The 18,267-nt window shown below is 54.5% G+C and overlaps 2 protein-coding genes across 4 annotated transcripts; one reads left to right on the top strand and one right to left on the bottom strand.

Moving 5' to 3' along the window:
* Positions 1–31: 31 nt before the first annotated feature.
* IDH3G (isocitrate dehydrogenase (NAD(+)) 3 non-catalytic subunit gamma) lies at positions 32–10,785 on the bottom strand. Of its 2 annotated transcripts, XM_059680081.1 has the most exons (13): positions 10,600–10,785; positions 5,746–5,784; positions 5,437–5,448; positions 5,078–5,175; positions 4,535–4,647; positions 3,030–3,090; positions 2,796–2,928; positions 2,497–2,630; positions 2,094–2,196; positions 1,856–2,002; positions 553–647; positions 408–468; positions 32–215 (listed from the first exon to the last, which is right to left on the bottom strand). In XM_059680081.1, exons 1-13 carry the CDS (start codon positions 10,783–10,785, stop codon positions 114–116), a joined length of 1,284 nt encoding a protein of 427 aa, XP_059536064.1. In that variant the 3' UTR covers positions 32–113. The 2 variants fall into 2 exon arrangements, with proteins under 2 accessions (XP_059536064.1, XP_059536065.1); XM_059680082.1 differs by lacking the exon at positions 5,437–5,448.
* A 186-nt stretch (positions 10,786–10,971) lies between these two features.
* SSR4 (signal sequence receptor subunit 4) lies at positions 10,972–14,979 on the top strand. Of its 2 annotated transcripts, none has more exons than XM_059680084.1 (6): positions 10,972–11,105; positions 12,911–13,026; positions 13,961–14,035; positions 14,232–14,321; positions 14,621–14,686; positions 14,821–14,979. In XM_059680084.1, the coding sequence occupies exons 1-6, from the start codon at positions 11,039–11,041 to the stop codon at positions 14,923–14,925; spliced, it is 519 nt and encodes a 172-aa protein (XP_059536067.1). In that variant the 5' UTR covers positions 10,972–11,038; the 3' UTR covers positions 14,926–14,979. The 2 variants fall into 2 exon arrangements, with proteins under 2 accessions (XP_059536067.1, XP_059536066.1); XM_059680083.1 differs by having other exon boundaries at positions 10,973–11,105; positions 12,908–13,026.
* Positions 14,980–18,267: the final 3,288 nt, after the last annotated feature.

The following is an 18,267-nucleotide window of genomic DNA, read 5'->3' as shown; positions in this document are numbered from 1 at the left end:
CACCAGTGTCCTGGAGTGACAGAAGCACAAGGCCGAGGGCTAGGGCAGAAGCCAGTTTATTCTGGGTCTGCCGTATAAGCCAGCCGGGGTGCTGGGGTTGAGAGAGGGACAGCCTAGGCCTCCACAGCCCGGCCGTTGATGATGCGGATATGGCGGATGATGTCCTGGATGGCTTGCGACGTAGTGCCCTGGCCCCCAATGTCTGGGGTGTGCATCTGCGGGATAAGGTAGTGGTACCAGCTAAGGCCCACAAGCCTTACCCTACCTGGTACCACCCTCCACTTGGGGGCAGCAGGAAGTGCCAGGTCACCACCCCCAGCCCCTCGGGCATCACATCAGCTCAACCCAAGCTAGAGGAAGGGTTTTGGGGTGGGGGAAGGCAGGAGAGGGGAGAGGGGGAGCCTCACGTTTTCATTGTCCATGGATGCCAAGACAGCCTTTCGGATGGTGGTGGCGTAGGAGTGGAGCCTAAAGAGGGAGAGCAGCCTTCAGTCCTCAGGACCTAAGGGGCCAGTTGGGAGGCTGATGGCCAGGCATGGAGAAGCCACTTACTTTAGGTGGTCGAGCATCATGCAACTTGCCAGCAGCGTAGCCGTGGGGTTGGCAATATTCTTATTGGCAATACTCTTGCCTGTGTTCCTTGTAGCCTGGAAGAGCCAAGATGACAAAGAGGGTAGCAAATGTGAGACTGTAGAGAGTATGCTTCCACTCGTGGGAAGTATCCAGACAGGCAAATCCACAGAGGCAGAAAGCAGATCAGTGGGTGCCAGGGGACGGGATGGGGGTGCCTGCTAATGGGGACAGGGTCTCCTTTTGGGGTGATGGAAATGTTCTGGAACTAGACAGAAGTGATGTACAACATTGTGGGTGTACTTAATAGCCCGGAATTATTTACTTTGAAATGGTTCCACTATGTTATACCAATTTTATCTCAACTTATAAAAAAAAAAAAAAGGAAACCACCCTAGCCAGCTTGACTCAGTGGATAGAGCGTTAGCCTGCGGACTGAAGAGTCCCAGGTTCAATTCCAGCCAGGGGCACATGCCTGGGTTGCAGGCTTGATCCCCGGTGGGGCGGGGGGGGGGGGGGGGCGGGGGTGCGGGAGGTAGCTGGTCAGTGATTCTCATTGATCTTTCTATCTCTCTCTCATTCTCCCTTCCTCTCTGAAATCAATAAAGAAATATATATTTTTTAAAAGGAAACCAACAAATGGATCAAAAAATGTGGTTTATCTATATAATGAACTATTATTGAGCCATAAAAAGGAATAAAATACTGACAGTCTACAACATAGATCAAACTTGAAAATATTATGCTAAAGGAAAGAAACCATTCATAAAAGGCCACATATTGTATGATTCCATTTATAGAAAATATCTAGAACAGGCAAATCCCTGAGATAGAAATCAGATCAGTGGTTGCCAGTGGCAGGGATGGGGGGGTTGGAAAGCAACAGCTGACGAGTATGGGGTTTCTTTTTGGGGTGATAAAATTTCTGGAATTAGCCCAGCTGGTGTGGCTCAGTGGTTGAGCATCGACCTATGAACCAAGAGGTCTCCAGTTCGATTCTCAGTCAGGGCACATGCCCGGAGTTGCGGGCTTGATCCCCAATTCAGGGCATGTAGGAGGCAGCCAATGGATGTGGTGTCTCTCATCACTGTTTCAATCTCTCTCTCTCTCCTTCTCCCTTCCTCTCTCTCTAAACATATTTTTTAAAATGTTCTGGAATTAGATAGTGGTGAACTGTGAATATTCTAAAAACCACTGAATTGTATACTCTCAGTGGGTGAAGTGGATGGTATATGAGCTATGACTCAAAAAGGCCAGCAGCCCCGGCAACCCTGGCAGCACTCACCGTCTCAAACACAGCGTACACATGGCCATAGTTGGCTCCGGCCACAAGGCCAGGGCCCCCGACCAGCCCTGCGCAGACGTTGTTGACGATGTTCCCGTAGAGATTGGGCATCACCATGACATCGAACTGCTGGGGCCGGGACACCAGCTGCAGGGCATGGAGGGGGCAGACAGAACCTTAAGCGTGAGAAGCCCAGGGGGCCTAGAGCAGACGGCCTCAGAGCCCAGTGGTCAATTACCTGCATGGTGGTATTGTCCACAATCATATTCTCAAACGTGATCTGGGGGTAGCGGGCTGCCACCTCCTTGCAGCACTGGAGGAAGAGACCATCGCCCAGTTTCCTGTGGGAGACACAGGACACCAGCTTGGCCACTGCATGGTCAGCTGGAAGGACGGGGTGTGCAGATGACCATGGCAGGCTGGGTTCTAACCTCTAGCCAGTCCCCCTTCTGCAAAATGGGCAGAACCCTACTCCACCTCCCCCAAGTGTGCACTGAAGTGAGGACATTGGCAACAGGGAACAGCCCTGGGCATGGCCCCTTAGTAGGTGGCCCCGAGTCCATGAGAACAGGCTGCTCGTTTCAGCTGCTTCAGGACAATTGGCAGAATGGGCAGCGGCATGGCAAGGGCGGGGAGCATACATAATGTTGGCCTTGTGCACGGCTGTCACTTTCTTGCGCCCAGTCTCATGGGCCAGTTTGAAGGCGTATTCAGCAATGCGCAGGGACTTGGTCTTGGTGATGATCTTCAGGCTCTCCACCACTCCTGTCACACTCTGAAAAGGGGCGGAGAGAAGAGACCCGGGTCCTATCAGATCCTGCTCCTAGCACAAGGTCCCATCGGATCCTTCTCCCTGGGCACAGCCTTCCTTACCGCTGACACTCACCAGGCTCGTCCCCATGACCCGAGAGGACAAGGGGGCGGCCTGGGACTCACTCACCTCGTGCTCCAGGCTGCTGTACTCGCCTTCTGTGTTTTCCCGGACAATGAGGATATCTATGTCCCTGTGCCGGGTCACCACTCCTGGCAGGCTCTTACAGTGGATGACGTTGGCATAGAGGTCTAGGCTGGTGCTGGGGACACAGAGAGAGGCAGCTGGCCAGTGCCACCACTGTCTGCTGGCACAGTCCATACTACCTTTGCGGAGCCCCCACCGCATGTACTTGGCTCTCACCGAAGGATGTTGTTGCGGGATTTGTAGGATGGTGGCAGGTTATGGTTTGTTTCAATATTGCCTGTAGGACAGAAACAAGACAGCCAGTCTGAAGAGGGGACCCCCAGGCTCAGTTGTGCCACCATATTCCCCATCCTGACCCAGGGGACGCACACCAAAGGCAGCTCCAACCAGAGAAGATGGCTTTCAGCAACAAAGACTTCACAGAAAACTAGAGTGTAACTGCCTACATGAGCCCCATGAGGGCAGAGGGGAGTGTGTGTGTGTTCACTTGGCTGATGGGTTCTGCGGACCTAGAGGAGCACCTGGCCCATACCAGACACTCAGTAAGTACTTACTGAGTGAATAAACGAACAAGGCTTAGCAGCTAACCGGGTCTTTCCAGACCCTAAGAGGAAAATGGCAACACCAGGACCTGGCTGGATAGAAAGTGACCACTCCTGCTTACTAACAGGCTAGTGGGCCAGGCTGGTGCCAGCAAGGTGACCTTGGCCAAGGTTACTGCTGGGTCCTGCATCAAGGTGCCACAAAAGCCCCACCTCCGGGGCAGGAAGGAGCTGCCTGGAAAAGACCGTGGCTTGGCCATGGCTGGACTGGGGGCACCCAGAGCAGCGGGGGCAGCAGCCACTGGGAAAAGGCAGTCGGAGGGTGCCAAGTAGAAGAGGCCTTTCTCAGGGCCCACGAGGCCCACAGGCCCCTCTGAGTCATGCTCTGCCTGTACTACCTTCACCCAGAGTGCCTCGGGCACCCTGTGGCTGGCATGTTAGCCCCTTCATTTAACTGCCAGGGCCTTGGCCTCTACTCTGGTTCACCTTTGCTCACACACTCCTCCCACCAAGCAGTGATGGATTAAAAGTTTGGACCAAACCAAGGCAAACTCAGGAGGGCTGGAATTCGTGTCTGTAACATCCATAGCTGTGCCAGCTGGAGCCAAGGTGGCAGGCAGAGGTTGAGAAATGCATCTCTGTGACATTTGGTTTATAAAGACAGACTGTGAGGGTCAAACCTGACCAGAAGAGAGAAGGTTGCCTCAAAAGGGAAGAAGTTAGCCCAGCCGGTGTGGTTCAGTGATTGAGCATCAACCCAGGAACCATGAGGTCCCCGGTTTGATTCCTGGTGAGGGCGCATGCCCAGGTTGTGGGCATGATCCCCAGTAGGGGGTGTGCAGGAGGCAGTCGATTGATGATGTTTCTCTCTCATCATTGATGTTTCTATCTCTCTATCCCTCTCCCTTCCTCTCTCTCTCTCAAAATCAATGAAAACATATTTTTTAAAAAAGGGAGAAGTGGGTGGGAGGCAGCCCATTACCCGCACAAACTAGTGCCACTAAGATCTCAGAATCGTGGCACGGAAAGGTCCCCAGAAACTTCCGTCCACTCTCCAAGCACAAGGATCCCCTCTAGCCAGAAAAGCCCGGAAGTCAGAGCTATGGGGCCCCAGGGACAAGTATCAGCTCAGAGGTTAAATAATCACGCACAGCACCCCACCCTGGCCCCCAAGCTCACCCTTCAGGGCCACGCGGTTTCGGCGGATGGCCATGATGGCGTTGCGGACGTCCTCTTCGTCAGCATTGGAGCTCACGTGCACTTCTTCAAAGTCCACCGGCACACACGCATGCCTGGGGCAAAACAGGGTCAGGGCAGCTGGACTGGGCCTCTCCACACCTCTTCTAAGAAGCCTGTCTGGACCCCTGGCTGCAGAGGCCTCTCGCCTGCTGCTGCCCACCCTGACCTGGCTCTGGCTGACAGGAGACTGGGTCCCCCGGCCACAACTGATGGGGACTTGCTTGAACTCTATAACAGTTAGCAGAACCGGTGCTACCTTCCCCAGCCCAGACTGGCCTGGTGGGATCACCAGCACCGAGATGAAAGGCCTTGGCCTACAGCCCTCCTGCCACTGGTGCACTGTTTGGACAAAGTCCCAGCCAGTAGGGCTTCTGGGCTTACAGCCCCACTGGCACAATGTTGTCAGCGTACCCCCAGGCTGGGCCTGAGGCACAACCTTCCCTAAGGGGACACGTCACGGGGAGGGGCCTGAGGGCTCCATACCTGAACACAGACTTGACGTGCAACATGAGCTCTGGCCCAATGCCATCCCCTGGGATCATGGTCACCGTGTGCCGCCCGCCATACTTAGCAGATGGAGGCTGGAAGGAGAGGGAGGGTGAAGGCAGGCCCTTAGTTCCCTTCCTCCTACCAGCACGGACCTGGTGGGCCAGCCAATTGTGAGAGGCTAGCTTGGCATACCTGAGCACTGCACCCCACCCCATCCCAGACAGGGCTGCTCGTGGGGACTCCTGGGTCAGGAGGAAGCAGGGGGAAGGAGTCCCTGCCCCCACCTGGACTTTGGTCAACCCCAAAGCAACTAGAAGCCCCAAATCTAATAGGCAGATGATAAGAATACTCACAATTGTTTGTTGCTAGAGGGGAGACAGAAGGAAGAAGACTCAGATTAGCCAAGGTTGGAGGAACAAGGCTCTGTCTTTTCCCTGGGGATGCTGTCTAACTAGCACAGCGCAGGGAAGGAGGGAAGGAGGAGGATGGGGAGCCTCTGGAGACCATGCCTCAGAGGGAAGGACAGGAGGGAGCAAAGAAGCACAACACACACAGGAGCACATGCACACATCTACACACGCACACACACATGAACACAAATCTACATACGTGCAAGCGTACACATACTATGCACGTGCACACACACCCAGGCAAGTACTTACTGAGATGCTCCTCCGGGGGGCCTCGTTGGCACCCAGAACCTGGCAAAGAGAAACCAGATGCTAGTGGTTGTTGTCCAGCCCACAAAGTCAATTTGGCATGGGAGAGCGACTTAACCCATGTACACTGTCCGGTGAACAACAGCACACAGCACATGCCCAGACAAATGGCTCCAGAGCCATTTCCCAGGGACCAGCCTGCTGAAGCACCATGAAGGGTGGTCCTAATCCTTTATGCCTCCTTCAGCTGCATGGTCAGTTTTTCTTTTTTTGTTGTTGTTCATCCTCACCTGAGGATATTTTTCCATTGATTTTTAGAGAGAGTGGAAGGGAGGGGGAGAGACAGAGAGAGAAACATCGATGTGACAGAGACACATCTATTGGTTGCTTCCCGCATGCGCCCTGACCAGGGCTGGGGATTGAACCTGCAATCGAGGTACGTGCCCTTGACTGGAATTGAACCTGCAACCCTTCAGTCTGCGGGCCGATGCTCTAACCACTGAGAAACCAGGTAGGACTCAACCATTTATAGAAGAATAACAGACACCAATCTTTTGGAAGGCTTCCGTAAAGGATTGCAAAACTGCTTCACGGCTTACATGGATGGCAAATGTCCCCAACTCTGACTCAGAGGAGCCATGTGTGGCCACATCAGTGCCATACTTGACAGCTCCAGAGCAAAAGCCACCAAGCCAAATAGGACAGGTGCTGAGAAGTGACCAATCTGGAGTCCCCACATTGACCTGGAGGAAGAAACCCTCATCCAAGGTCCCACTGCAGGGTGGCTACAGGTCCCCACACTTTCCTCCTGCTGTGCCCCACCTGGGAACACACCTGGGTGTCCCTCAATCCAAAGTGGCAGGGGCAGAGCCAAGGTCCTCCTTGTCACTTGGGGACGCCCTGCCACTTGCCTGTGGAGCGGCAGCAGAGCATTTCAGTTAACAGCAGAGTCACCGTGGCCATTTCTCAAAGATCCGTGCTTTTCTGCTAGAAATCTAGAAAGCTCAAGCAGACGCTGACCATCCCCACCTGAGTCTCCTGGCCAGTATTCACAAGGCACCCACATGCACAAGCTCTGAAAGCAAGGGTGTGCCACTCACCCCACCCAAGCCAGGGGTTAAGAGAGGGGTGACTGCTAGGACAAGATGCTCTGGGGGTATCTGCTGATCCATGTGGCCCCTGGATCTGTAGCCACAGACACACTCAGGGCATTTCTGTTTTCCTTCTCGTACTTGTCAGTATTTGGATTCATCTGGTTTACAGGCTCTCACACAGCCTTGTGGAAGGACACTTAGATTGCTCCTCCTCCAGGAAGCCTTCACTAATGCTCTGAGGGTGCTGAGCTATTGGTACCCACCCCCACCCTGGGCATCCCAAAGCCCTACCTCAATTCCTCCCCCTCCAAGCACAATCTTCTATTGCAGTGGTTCTCAACCTTCCTAATGCTGCGACCCTTTAATACAGTTCCTCATGTTGTGGTGACCCCCAACCATAAAATTATTTTTGTTGCTACTTCATAACTTTAATGTTGCTACTGTTATGAATCGTCATGTAAATATCTGATATGCAGGATGTATTTTCATTGTTACAAACTGAACATAATTAAAGCATAGTGATTAATCACAAAACAATATGTAATTATATATGTGTTTTCCGATGGTTTTAGGCGACCCCTGTGAAAGGGTCCTTCAACCCCCAAAGGGGTCGCAACCCACAGGTTGAGAAACCACTGTCCTAGAAGGTTGTCGCTGCCTTGCTCCTTCCCCAACCCCTAAGCCCCTGAAAGTGGAGGCCAAGTCTGTCCTGTCCCCTACTATCACCCGAAGACCCAGCAGAATGCCTAGCCCAGAGCTAGAACACAGAAACATTTCCTGAATGAATGAGCACATCAGAAAGTGAAGGAAGAGATGGACGGCTCTGGGGGCTAGGGAGACCTCAGTTCAAATCCACATCCACTACTCTCGGCAGCAAACAGTTGAACCTTGCTCAGCTTCCTGTCCTCGCCTGAAACCCACAGAACAGAGGTGCCTGCTTTGTGTGACTATTGAAGGGCTGAGCAGGAGGAGGTATGCGAGCTGTTCAGTCCTTAGCAAGCCACACAGAGCTGTGCAAAAGCATACCTGCCCCTTTACCCCAACAGCCCCTCGGGCCAGTGGTCAAGGCTGGTGTCCAATGGGGGGATGATGACCCCTGCAGCTCCTGACAGTAATTCCTCCTGGCCTTCAATCCTCTGAGGTCCACTGGACAGGTAACACAGGTGTGGTGGTGAGCCAGCCCTTGCACCAAGCCTGGCTCTGCTTCTGTGCAACTCCCCTTCCCCCACCTTGATCACATCACCACCATCAGGATTGAACCTCTTCCTCTGCCGGGGTCCAACCCCAGCAGGTCCAGGGGTTCCCAAAGGCGTAGACGGAGTCGGCGAAGAAGGAATGACACAGTGATAGCGTTCAGTTGATCAGCATCCTAGCCAGGATCTCTAGCCAGGATCTCCAGCCAAGTTCTGGTCTGGATCTCCAGAGAGGTTCTGCTTAGGATCTCCAGAGAGGTTCTGTCCAGGTTCTCCAGTCAGGTTCAGTCACCGTCACCAGGTTCTAGTCAGGTTCTCTTGCCAATTTCTGTAGTCAGGTTCAGTCCAGGATCTTTTGCCATGTTCTCTCCAGTGAAGTTCTTCTGTCTCTAGAGAATGTTCTGTGTAGGTTCTGTGCCTAGGCTCTGTCTCTCTTGGTCCTGTCTTCCAAGCCCTGTGTTCTAAGTTCTGTGTCTTTCTGTCTTCTGAATTCTGTCTGTTTTTGTCTTGTTGCATCTGTATTTATACCAGTTGATTCTAATCCTGTCAATTTCTATTACAAAGGTTAGGGCGTTTCTTATCTCCATTTCAGGGAGTAAAGATTATGTAGCTTAAGCATGATTGTTTGTAGTTAAATTGATTAACTACCCGCCTGGCACTTAGTTAAGGAGTTTCATCCCCTCCCTAACTTCAGGGGAAAATCCCTACCTGGGGATTCAACCTTTCTCGGAGAGGTGACCTTGGTTAAACACAGCGCCAAGAAGGTGAGCAAACATATTAAGAACCGTATGCTATACATGCCAGGTCCCTTGAAACAGCAAGGATGGACCGGCTCCCGGCATTCCTCACCTGGGTCCTATGCTAGATGTTCCTTCGGCTTTGGCCAAAGACCCAGGGGGCTCTCAGGAGAGAGACTTCCCTAACCTTGCTCTGACAGATGCAGGCACCTTCCTTCAGGGTTAAGGAGGTTCTGCCTCACACCCAGGTCCAGTGAAGCTGCCCATCAAAGCAGCTTGGTATGCGGCAGGATGGGATATACGCACAGGCTTCCTGCTGATTCCTCGAGTAGGGGGGGTGGGTTGTCAGCCCTCATTCATCTTTTTAAAAAATATGTATTTTTATTGATTTTAGAGAGGAAGCAAGAAAGAGAAACATCAATGATGAAAGAGAATCATTGATCGGCGGCCTCCTGCACGCCCCACACTGGGGATTGAGCCCACAATCTGGGCATGCGGAATCGAACCGTGACCTCCTGGTTCATAGGTTGACACTCAACCACTGAGCCACATGGGGCCAGGCTCAGCCTTCGTTCTTTAATGGTGCTATGAAAAGAAAGGAGTCCAGGGTGATATGTGTTCCCACCAAAGGGCCCCCCCACTCCACAGCTTACTGAGGCTTCTCTCGTCAACATGTTTGTTGGATTTAGTGTCAATGGTGGCTACATGTTTTCCCACAAGGGTCCCATTAGTGGGAGCAAAACTCTGGGGTTCATTTCTAAAGGTTCCCATACCCAGGACAACCAGTCTCAGGGCAACGCACTGCCCGGATTGTTCCCAGCCCCCCCATGCCCACCCCAGTATGGACACAAGCACACACACAAAGGAGGTCAGGGAAGAGACAAATGTCTTCCCCAAGCCCCTGTGGGAGCCTAGCTGCCAGAATCGTGAGGGCCTCTGGAAAGTCTCCCATCAGCAAGGTGGGAGGAGTCAGCTTTTTAAACAGAATTTCATAAGGGTATGCTGTTACAGGGCCGTCTTTCCCAGGGGCCAGAGAGGGAAAGCATGGCAGGGGATGTGTCCACAAGGAGTGTCAGCAAAGTCGCAGCGTTCTGGAAGGTCAAAGTTGGCTGGATCCTTTGAGATCCTTTGAGACAGAGGCGAAATTGAAGCCCAGATAGAGGAGGGGCCTGGCCTAAGGCCACGCAGTGGGTCAGTGGGGTAGCCAGGCCTAAAGATCATAACTTTTGTCCTCCAGGCCAATCCTGGCTCGCTGATGCTTCACGCAGGGACTAAATTATCCTCATTTACGTGTGTAAAGAAAGAGAAGTCGGACCAGAATCCTAAACGAAGCCCCAGGGGCCTCCCACCCGACCAGCCTCACAAACCCTAGCTCTTTCCTATTCCAAGCATCTGCGGTGGGGACAACTGGGTCTATAAGAATGTCATGAGGAGGGCTGGGGGTACTGGCAAGTCCATTTCTCCATCTCCAATAGGACATGTGGCAAAATAGTCCATGAGAAGAGAAACCCGAAAAACGTTGGCAGCTAACGGGATCCCAAGGCGGCAACAACAAGGCAGGCCAAGATACGTGACTGTCTCATGAGGGGTCCCACAAGGGCACTACGGAGGTGATACTCGGGCCAAGGCCTACTCTTCCCACCTGTCTGGAGCACCCCCACCACAAGACGCAGAAACCAGGGGAAGCCGGACCAACGTCATTGACAACGGAGGCGGCCAATCAACTCCGGCGCACAGCCCTCTCCCCGCCCCCAGATCCCGTCCCACCGAGGGGCAAAGCACCCCCAGCGAGCGCTGCAGCGACAGTCCCTGCAGCCCGCTCCCCCCTCTCACCTCCCAAGGACGGCAGAGGAGGGCCGGCCTGAGCACTGCCTTCGCTGGGCCGCCAACAGCCATGGCCACCTTCAGCGCCATGACGGAAAGTGAGAGCAACAGCAGATCCTCACAAGCAGACACCGCTCTCACGAGAGTTCGGAGGGTTGCAAATCCGCGGAGTGGGCGTGCCCTGATAGCGCGCATGCGCGTGACTTGCCGGTTCCCACGCCCTTTTCCGGTGCCGAGAGCGCAGCCGCCGCCGCCGCCATCTTTGGGGGGCACCCAGCTGGGCCACAGGTCCTGTGAGGGGACACGTCAGTGCCGCCAGCGACGTCACAGGCCCGCCCAGCCTGCCGGCGTCTGATTGGCTGCCGCGTCCTCTTACGTGTCGCGCTTCCTTGTCTGCCCCTCGTGCTCAGTGGAGTCGCTCTCTTTTTACCTCGGCACAGAAGAGGCGATGGTGGCGCTGGCATCTCTCGGCGCCCTGGCGCTCCTCCTGCTGTCGGGCCTCTCCTGCTGCTCAGGTAGCGGCATGGCAGGAGCTCGTTTCTAGCGAGCTTCTCTTCCACTACTGGTGGTGTGTGGCGGGGAGGAGGGGTGCGGGGGAAGCGGGGTACTGGGCCTTCTTCCTCCAAGAGGCAGGTCGCCTCGGGGCGCGACGACCAAGGCCACCAAGCGCTCCTGCACCACACATGTTTACCCAGCGGCCAGGCTGCCGGAAGAAACAAACAAATCTTTTTCCCTTCTGCTCCTGCAAGGGAGAGTTTCAGAGGCTCTCCCGTGCACCCGGCCCCTCTCCAGCGGGGAAAGTGACACACGTCTCTGCTCCCTCTCCCAGAGTTCCTGGTCTCGGAGGAGGGTTGTACAGGAGCAAAGCTCTACAGCGCAGGGTGATCAGGGGGAGGAAATGGGCTGGAGAAGAGGAGCCACCTACTGGGCGCGGTGGGGCCAGGCCTCCCCGGGAAGGGAGCTCTTAAAGTGAAGAGGGAGAAGGGACCGACCAGGCAGAGTGGCCATGAACGTGGGCGAGTTAGATCTGAGTTGAAGAGGTTAAGGTAAGCGGGGAGCTTGGGTGTCAGGCCAGACTGTTGACTTTTGAGTTTTTGCCCGAGGCCCTGATCTAACTTTAAAGGGCTTTTCAGCAGAGCAGAACCGCAGTCAGATCAATTGACGTTCTTGAGAGATGAACTCCTAGCGGCAGGGTTGAGCTGAGTCTAGAGTCCGGAAGTGTGCTGAGGAGGATGTCCTTGCAGGAGCCAGAGCCGCCTGGGGGCTGGGCTGGGAAGGGGTCGCTTTCTGTGCATTCACTTTACCTGCCCTACTTCAGGCCAGCGTCCTTGGTGTCTGCACCAGCCTAACTGGCCTCCTGCCTCCACCCTTCTCACTTATCTCTCAGGAATTCCCCATGTTGTAGCCCGAGAGGTCTGGAAAGGACATACCTGGCTGTAAAACCTTTTGGTGCCAAGCTTAACAGGGCACAGAAGGATCTTCGGGATGTGGCTCCTAAGAACTGCCCCACCAGTGTTCCCAGGCATCTTCCCGATGTCCAGACCCAAAATCTTCCCTGATTGCCTCAACCTAAGGCAGGGACACCACATTCAGAGAGCAGTTGGCTGAGAACTTTACCATTGGTAGCATTTACTTGGCGCCCTGTGACTTTGGTGGCACCCTTCTTTCTCTAGCCTCTAGCAGCGCGGAGATGGCTAAGGCAGCATTCTTTCTCAGGGCAGCCCTGTTCAAGGGGACCAGATATGCATCTGGATCCAGAACCTCTCCCATTTCCTTCCCTTGGGAAACACTGGGGCTAGTCTTGGCCTTCTGTCCACAGTAGCTGGAGGCAGAAATCCTTCCCTCCATCTCAAAAGCCCACGTGCTTTGCCAGCAGCACCACGTTTGTGTCTGGAGGACACTTTGAGTAAACTGTCCAGGGTTCTTCATGGCTCTGAATTGAAGTCAGCTTAGCCCCCTGGGTTTCTGGAGTATTATAGGCCAGGGGCAGGCTATAGCCCCAAACCTTTGCATGGCTTCCCTGTCCATAGATACGCGTTGTGCAGTGAATCCACCCAGCCCCCTCCCCCTACTCATCTCTTTTGCCCTTACATTGAGGTTCCACCTGTATAAAGCCTTCCCATTCCCCACCCACTTTGCCATTGCACTTCTGACTTATTTAGATCTGTTTCCATATCCTACCTTGCAGGGTCCAAAGGATTCCATGTGTCCTTAGCTGATGAGGTGTGGGAATTGGGATCAGGGTGGTCCCTCTGTCCTCTAGCCCAGCATGCACAAGCTAGGCCTTACCCAGGCATTCTCTGCCTTCTCCCCACAGCAGAGGCCTGCATGGAGCCCCAAATCACCCCTTCCTACTACACAACCTCTGATGCCGTCATTTCCACTGAGACTGTCTTCATTGTGGAGATTTCCTTGACATGCAAGAACAGGGTCCAGGTAAGGGAGGGGGGTTCAGCCAGGAGGGTACTGGGGTGAGAAGCGGGTAGTGAGCGTGGGACCTTGGGCATTAGCTACTCAACTTGCAGACCCAGGGACCCATATGGATTTCGATGCACTAAGATCAAATTCCAGCAGTTGTTCAAAGAACATTCTCCTAAGCTTCCTGGGTTTTTTTTGCCTAGGTGCAGTAATGTAGGTAGACACTTTGCTGTGTCTTAAAGAGAATGTATGTGGCCCGGCCAGTGTGCCTCAGTGGCTGAGCATCAACCCGTGAACCAGAAGATCATGGTCAGGACCCATGCCCGATTTTCAGGCTCAATCCCCAGGGTGGGGCGTGCAGGAGGCAGCTGATCAATGATTCTCATCATTGATAAAAGAATGTATGTGGAAGTGAGAAACAGCCAGGGGTCAGTCCCCAGGTTCCTCCATCCCTTTTCTGGTTGCTCTTTGCCAAGGTGTATGTCCATGTGGATATTTCATAATTTTAAGACTGAACAGACCTGACTTTGGCCCCTGACTTTAACCAGCCTCCCAAAGGCCCAAAGAAGGAAGTTGGGCCTTTTTGGATATAAAATTTCTTGGACAGCTCATTGGATACCCCTTGGCCCCAGCACCCCCTTACAGGCTCAGAAATAATAAGGACATGTCAATCATCCCATGCTGTTCACAGTTAACAGGCTTGCTGTGGGTTAGGGGGGCCAGGCCAAAAAAGGAATGTACCCTCCCCCCAGAGTTGAGCCAGAGAAATAGTGACAGTATCTGTGGGTGTTGGCTTCCTGGCAAGGCTCTGGGTTGTGCCAGGCCTACCTCCATGATTCTCGCATGGTGTCCCCTATCCACAGGCCACAGGTGCCGCTGGGAGCAGCACAGTGGGGCCTCTGCCAACAGCCATATAGGGGAGAAAATGACTCGCCCCTTGTCTTCTCCCCAGAACATGGCTCTTTATGCTGACGTCAGTGGAAAACAATTTCCTGTCACCCGGGGTCAGGACGTGGGACGTTACCAGGTAAGGGACACTATGCTTGTTTGTCATTTTGGGGGAAGGCCACCTGCTCTTGGGTGTGACTGGAAGCCCTAGAGGTGGCCTGGTCGAGCAGGGTCAGGGTTCTTTGTCTTGGGCCACTGGCAGTGGTGCTGTTAGCACTGGCAGCGGGACCCTGATGTGTTCATTGTGCCTATCCTGTGCCAAACACCCAACCCAGGTGTCCTGGAGCCTAGATCACAAAAATGCCCACGCAGGTACCTATGAGGTCAGATTCTTCGATGAGGAGTCCTACAGCCTCCTGAGGAAGGTGAGTGCCACCTGCAGCTCCTCCCCAGCCTGCAGGAGGGAGGGCACACCCTGCCTCCACAGCCCTTCCACCCTCCAGCCCCTCTTCCTGGAGCTCTGGGCCACTAGGGGCCTTGCTTACAGGGACCAGGGTGGCTGGGTGGGTGCCTTCCTGTACGCCTGCCCCGCCTGTGCTTGGACCTTATGTTTTTCCCTTACCCATCTCTCTCCTCCCCCTGTTCCCTGACTCAAGCCAGTGCTCTTGTCTCTCCTACCCCACCCCACCCGGCAGCACCCCTAACCCCAGCACCTCCCTTGCAGGCTCAGAGAAACAACGAAGACATTTCTATCATCGCACCCTTGTTCACAGTCAGCGTAGACCATCGGGTGAGTGGGCTGAAGAGGCTGGCCTGGGCTTGGGAAACGGCAAGCACTCAGCAAGCTTCAAACTTTCTGGGGGGCAGGGGCTGGGCCGCTCGCCCATCCCTCCCCTGAGCTTGCTTTGCTCTCCTTTCTTGCAGGGCACCTGGAACGGGCCCTGGGTTTCCACCGAGGTATTGGCCGCAGTCATCGGAATAGTGATCTACTACCTGGCCTTCAATGCCAAGAGCCACATCCAGGCCTGAGGGCAGTGCCCCCAGCCCCCGTGCTTCTTTCAATAAACAGTTAGAGGCCCCTCATTTGCGTCACTGCACCTTGCCTTCCACACAGGTCAGGGCTGGGCAGCCACCATCCCCTGGTCCACATGATAATGCAACACTGAGCGGGGACTGGGCTGAATCTCCCGTCTCATGGGTTTGCTTTGCTCTTTGGTGTTGCAGGCTTGCCTACCCCAGCCCCCAGCTAAGCCTTCCCTGCCTCGGGCCCCCGGTGACCAGCATCTACCTGCTGTCTCCTGGTTGCCTACATGGGTTTGCCCCTCCTCCCAGCACATGTGGTCTGGCAGAGGACTGTCTTGTTCTCTCCTGCCCCTCAGTCCCTCGGGCTTGCCCAGGGTAGGGCCTCTGACCGCCTACCATTGGGACAGCAACTGCCTGGCTTCCTCCAAACCCAGCAGTCAGCAACACATGTAGACAGCCCTACACGGCCTGCAGTGGTTCCTGTGTGTGCAGCCCTGGGCATGAGCCGCATACTGAAGTACTCTTGTGCTTACATCGTGAGTGGCCATTTCACTAATACACTTGAAGCCAATCAACCTGGCAGCTGTCTGGGGTGTAGTCCTTCTAAGCGCTACACCCCACCCCCTCCATGTTGCCTCTCCATGTGCTCCCACTCCCTGGTGTCAGGTGGGACACATAGAAAGCACAGAAAGATGCAATGGCCTGAAACCCTACTTCTGAGGAGCCATTGCCAGCTCTCCCAGTTTGGCCTTTCACTTACCGCTCCCCTGAACACCCAGTGCCATCAGACACCAGACTCACATGCCCGTGCCTGCATCATGCTCCAGGTCAATCTTCAGCCCTCCTGCCTAGCCAGGGAGTTTCACTGGTGCCATCCATGGCTGCAGAAGTGCCCAGAGCCCTGGGGTCCAAAGGGGCTAGATGGCAAGTCCTAGGGGAGTCCTTCCCACATACATGTTCCAAGGCAGTCTGCTCAACTCTGATGTGACTGCCTCCTAGGGGGTCTTGGCGAGGGGTCATTGAACCCATATGGCAAACCCTTGGCACCCTGGTGCTTGATCACCATTGCCTGTTCCAGGAAAGGAACAGGGCAACAGTGCAAGGAAGGTAGGCCCCAAACCTCCCTGAGGGGGCAGGGCTCGGTGCCTCGGCTCTGTCCTTCATAACAGTAGGAAGGGCTGGGGGCATGGAGGGCAAGTGATTTGTGACCTGGAACTGCCTGGGGACCTCCTCCAGGCTACAGGACAAATGGGGAGGCTCTCAAGAAGAGCTGGGTCCTCACTCCCAAAAGCAGTACAGCTGAGTCCCTTCAGGGCCAAGCCAGGCTAGGGTTGCTGGCTGCTAGGGTTTCTGGATTCCATAGAAAGACCAGCAGAGGGAGCTTAAGGGGCACCTGCTGGAGGTGGTGGGTGCTGGCGAGGCAGGCAAGGTAGACGGTGGCAGCTGTGTGCCACCCAGGGGCACTTTTTGATCCTGGCTCCACTATCCTGCCTGATGGCAATAGGACCCAGATGTGAAGTCACTGTTCCAGGGTGTCAGAAGCCAAGGGCTGCCAACCCTCCTGGCACCACCTCCAAGAATCAGCTGAGCCACGGCGCTGGCTTTCAGGGACTCCAGGCCCCAGGCGACTTGGCCCACATCCCCTGAGCACTAGGCCTCCACGCAAATCCTGGCTGGAACAAGAATGGGGAACCTCTGGAGCCATTAAAGTTGCCTCCCAACAGCTGGAGAGCTGTGCCCAGGGAATGGTTGGCTTCTGTCTCCCACTCCCTCCACCCCCATTTTCTGTGGCAGGAGAGCCCCATCCTCCTCTATGGGGTCATGTTTCCTCTAGAGGAACAGGGGGGGTCACAAGAGTCTACGTACCTAGTCTTCAGCAATAGGTCTTGGAGGGCTGAGCTGTGAAGGGGACATCGCACGCCCCTATACCTCTGCTACCTTCACCGCTTTTCACCAACAAGCCCTGTACTCCTTCCAGTCTGCAGTGTGATGTTGGGCCTTCCCTCCCAGCTGCTCAACACAGTAGCTGGACAGATGTGGCCTGCTTGGGAACCTGCCTTCCCAGCAGGGCACTGGGCTTCCAGGAACGTGGACTCAGATTCCTCACACTCATGCCCATCTCAGCCAATTGGCAGAGTTAATGAGAGGTCTACATCATTTTTTAAGAGAATTTAAATGTGTCCTTGCCCATTTCAGCTGCTGGTAGCATCCAGTCTGTTCAGAAGCTCCCTTCATGGCCACACTGCCCACTCCAGGGAGCGTCACGCACAGAGCAGGCCACACCTGGAGATAGCCTTCAGGGCCCTGGCTCTCACCCAGCATGTAGCATGGGTCCTGGCACTTAGCCGGTACTAGTGGTTTGCTGCACTGAATGGAACCGCATCTGGCTGCATCCCTGCAAGTCCATGAGCCAGAAGGGCCCTGTGGCCACCCAAGTATTCATCCACCTCATGGCCTAGGCCAGTGGTCGGCAAACTCATTAGTCAACAGAGCCAAATATCAACAGTACAACGATTGAAATTTCTTTTGAGAGCCAAATTTTTTAAACTTAAACTATACAGGTAGGTACACTGTTATTAATTAGGGTACTCCTAAGGCTTAGGAAGAGCCACACTCAAGGGGCCAAAGAGCCGCATGTGTCTCGCGAGCCGCAGTTTGCCGACCACAGGGCTAGACTTTTACTCAGCATCATCTATGTGCTACGCACTGGGGTCCCCAAATAGGGAAGGTAACTTGTGCCTCTGAGAAACTCCCAGCTCCTTACCCCTGCTCTGGTTCTTCCGGAGCAGGGGGAGGGGGTGGGACCCAGTTCTCTCAGGCCCCTGCGGTGAAGGAGTATTGGCCTCATTCAGTGGCAGGCCCCGCAGCCATTCCTGAGCCAAGCCTCTGTCATCCTGCACCCAACCCTGAGGCCATGTCACACCCCTGAAATGATTCAAGTGACCCTGTCATAGCTCCTGTCAGGTACAGGACACTGACATCAAAAGATCTTGCTGTTGCCCAGAGTGGCTTAGTGGTTAAGCGATGACCTATGAACCAGGAGGTCAGTTCTATTCCCAGTCAGGGCACATGCCTGGGTTGTGGGCTTGATCAAGGTGGGGTGTGTGCAGGAGGCATCTCATCATTGATGTCTCTCTCTCTCTTTCTCTCTCTCTCTTCCTCCCTCCCTCCCTTCCTCTCTGAAATAATGAAAAAGAAAAAACTTGGAGGCGGGGTGGGTAGGGGCTGGGAAGAGGGGGGTAAAGGGAGGGAAATGGGAGATATCTGTAATACTATCAACAATAAAAAATATATTAACTTTCGATTGGCCCCAGTCCTCACCTGCCCTGCCCTTCACGACCTCCCCCC

This window comes from Myotis daubentonii, chromosome X (assembly GCF_963259705.1).
Source record: "Myotis daubentonii chromosome X, mMyoDau2.1, whole genome shotgun sequence".
Lineage (NCBI taxonomy): Eukaryota > Metazoa > Chordata > Mammalia > Chiroptera > Vespertilionidae > Myotis > Myotis daubentonii.
The sequence above is the reverse complement of the archived record's forward strand: the minus strand, read 5'-3'. Positions and strand labels throughout refer to the sequence as shown.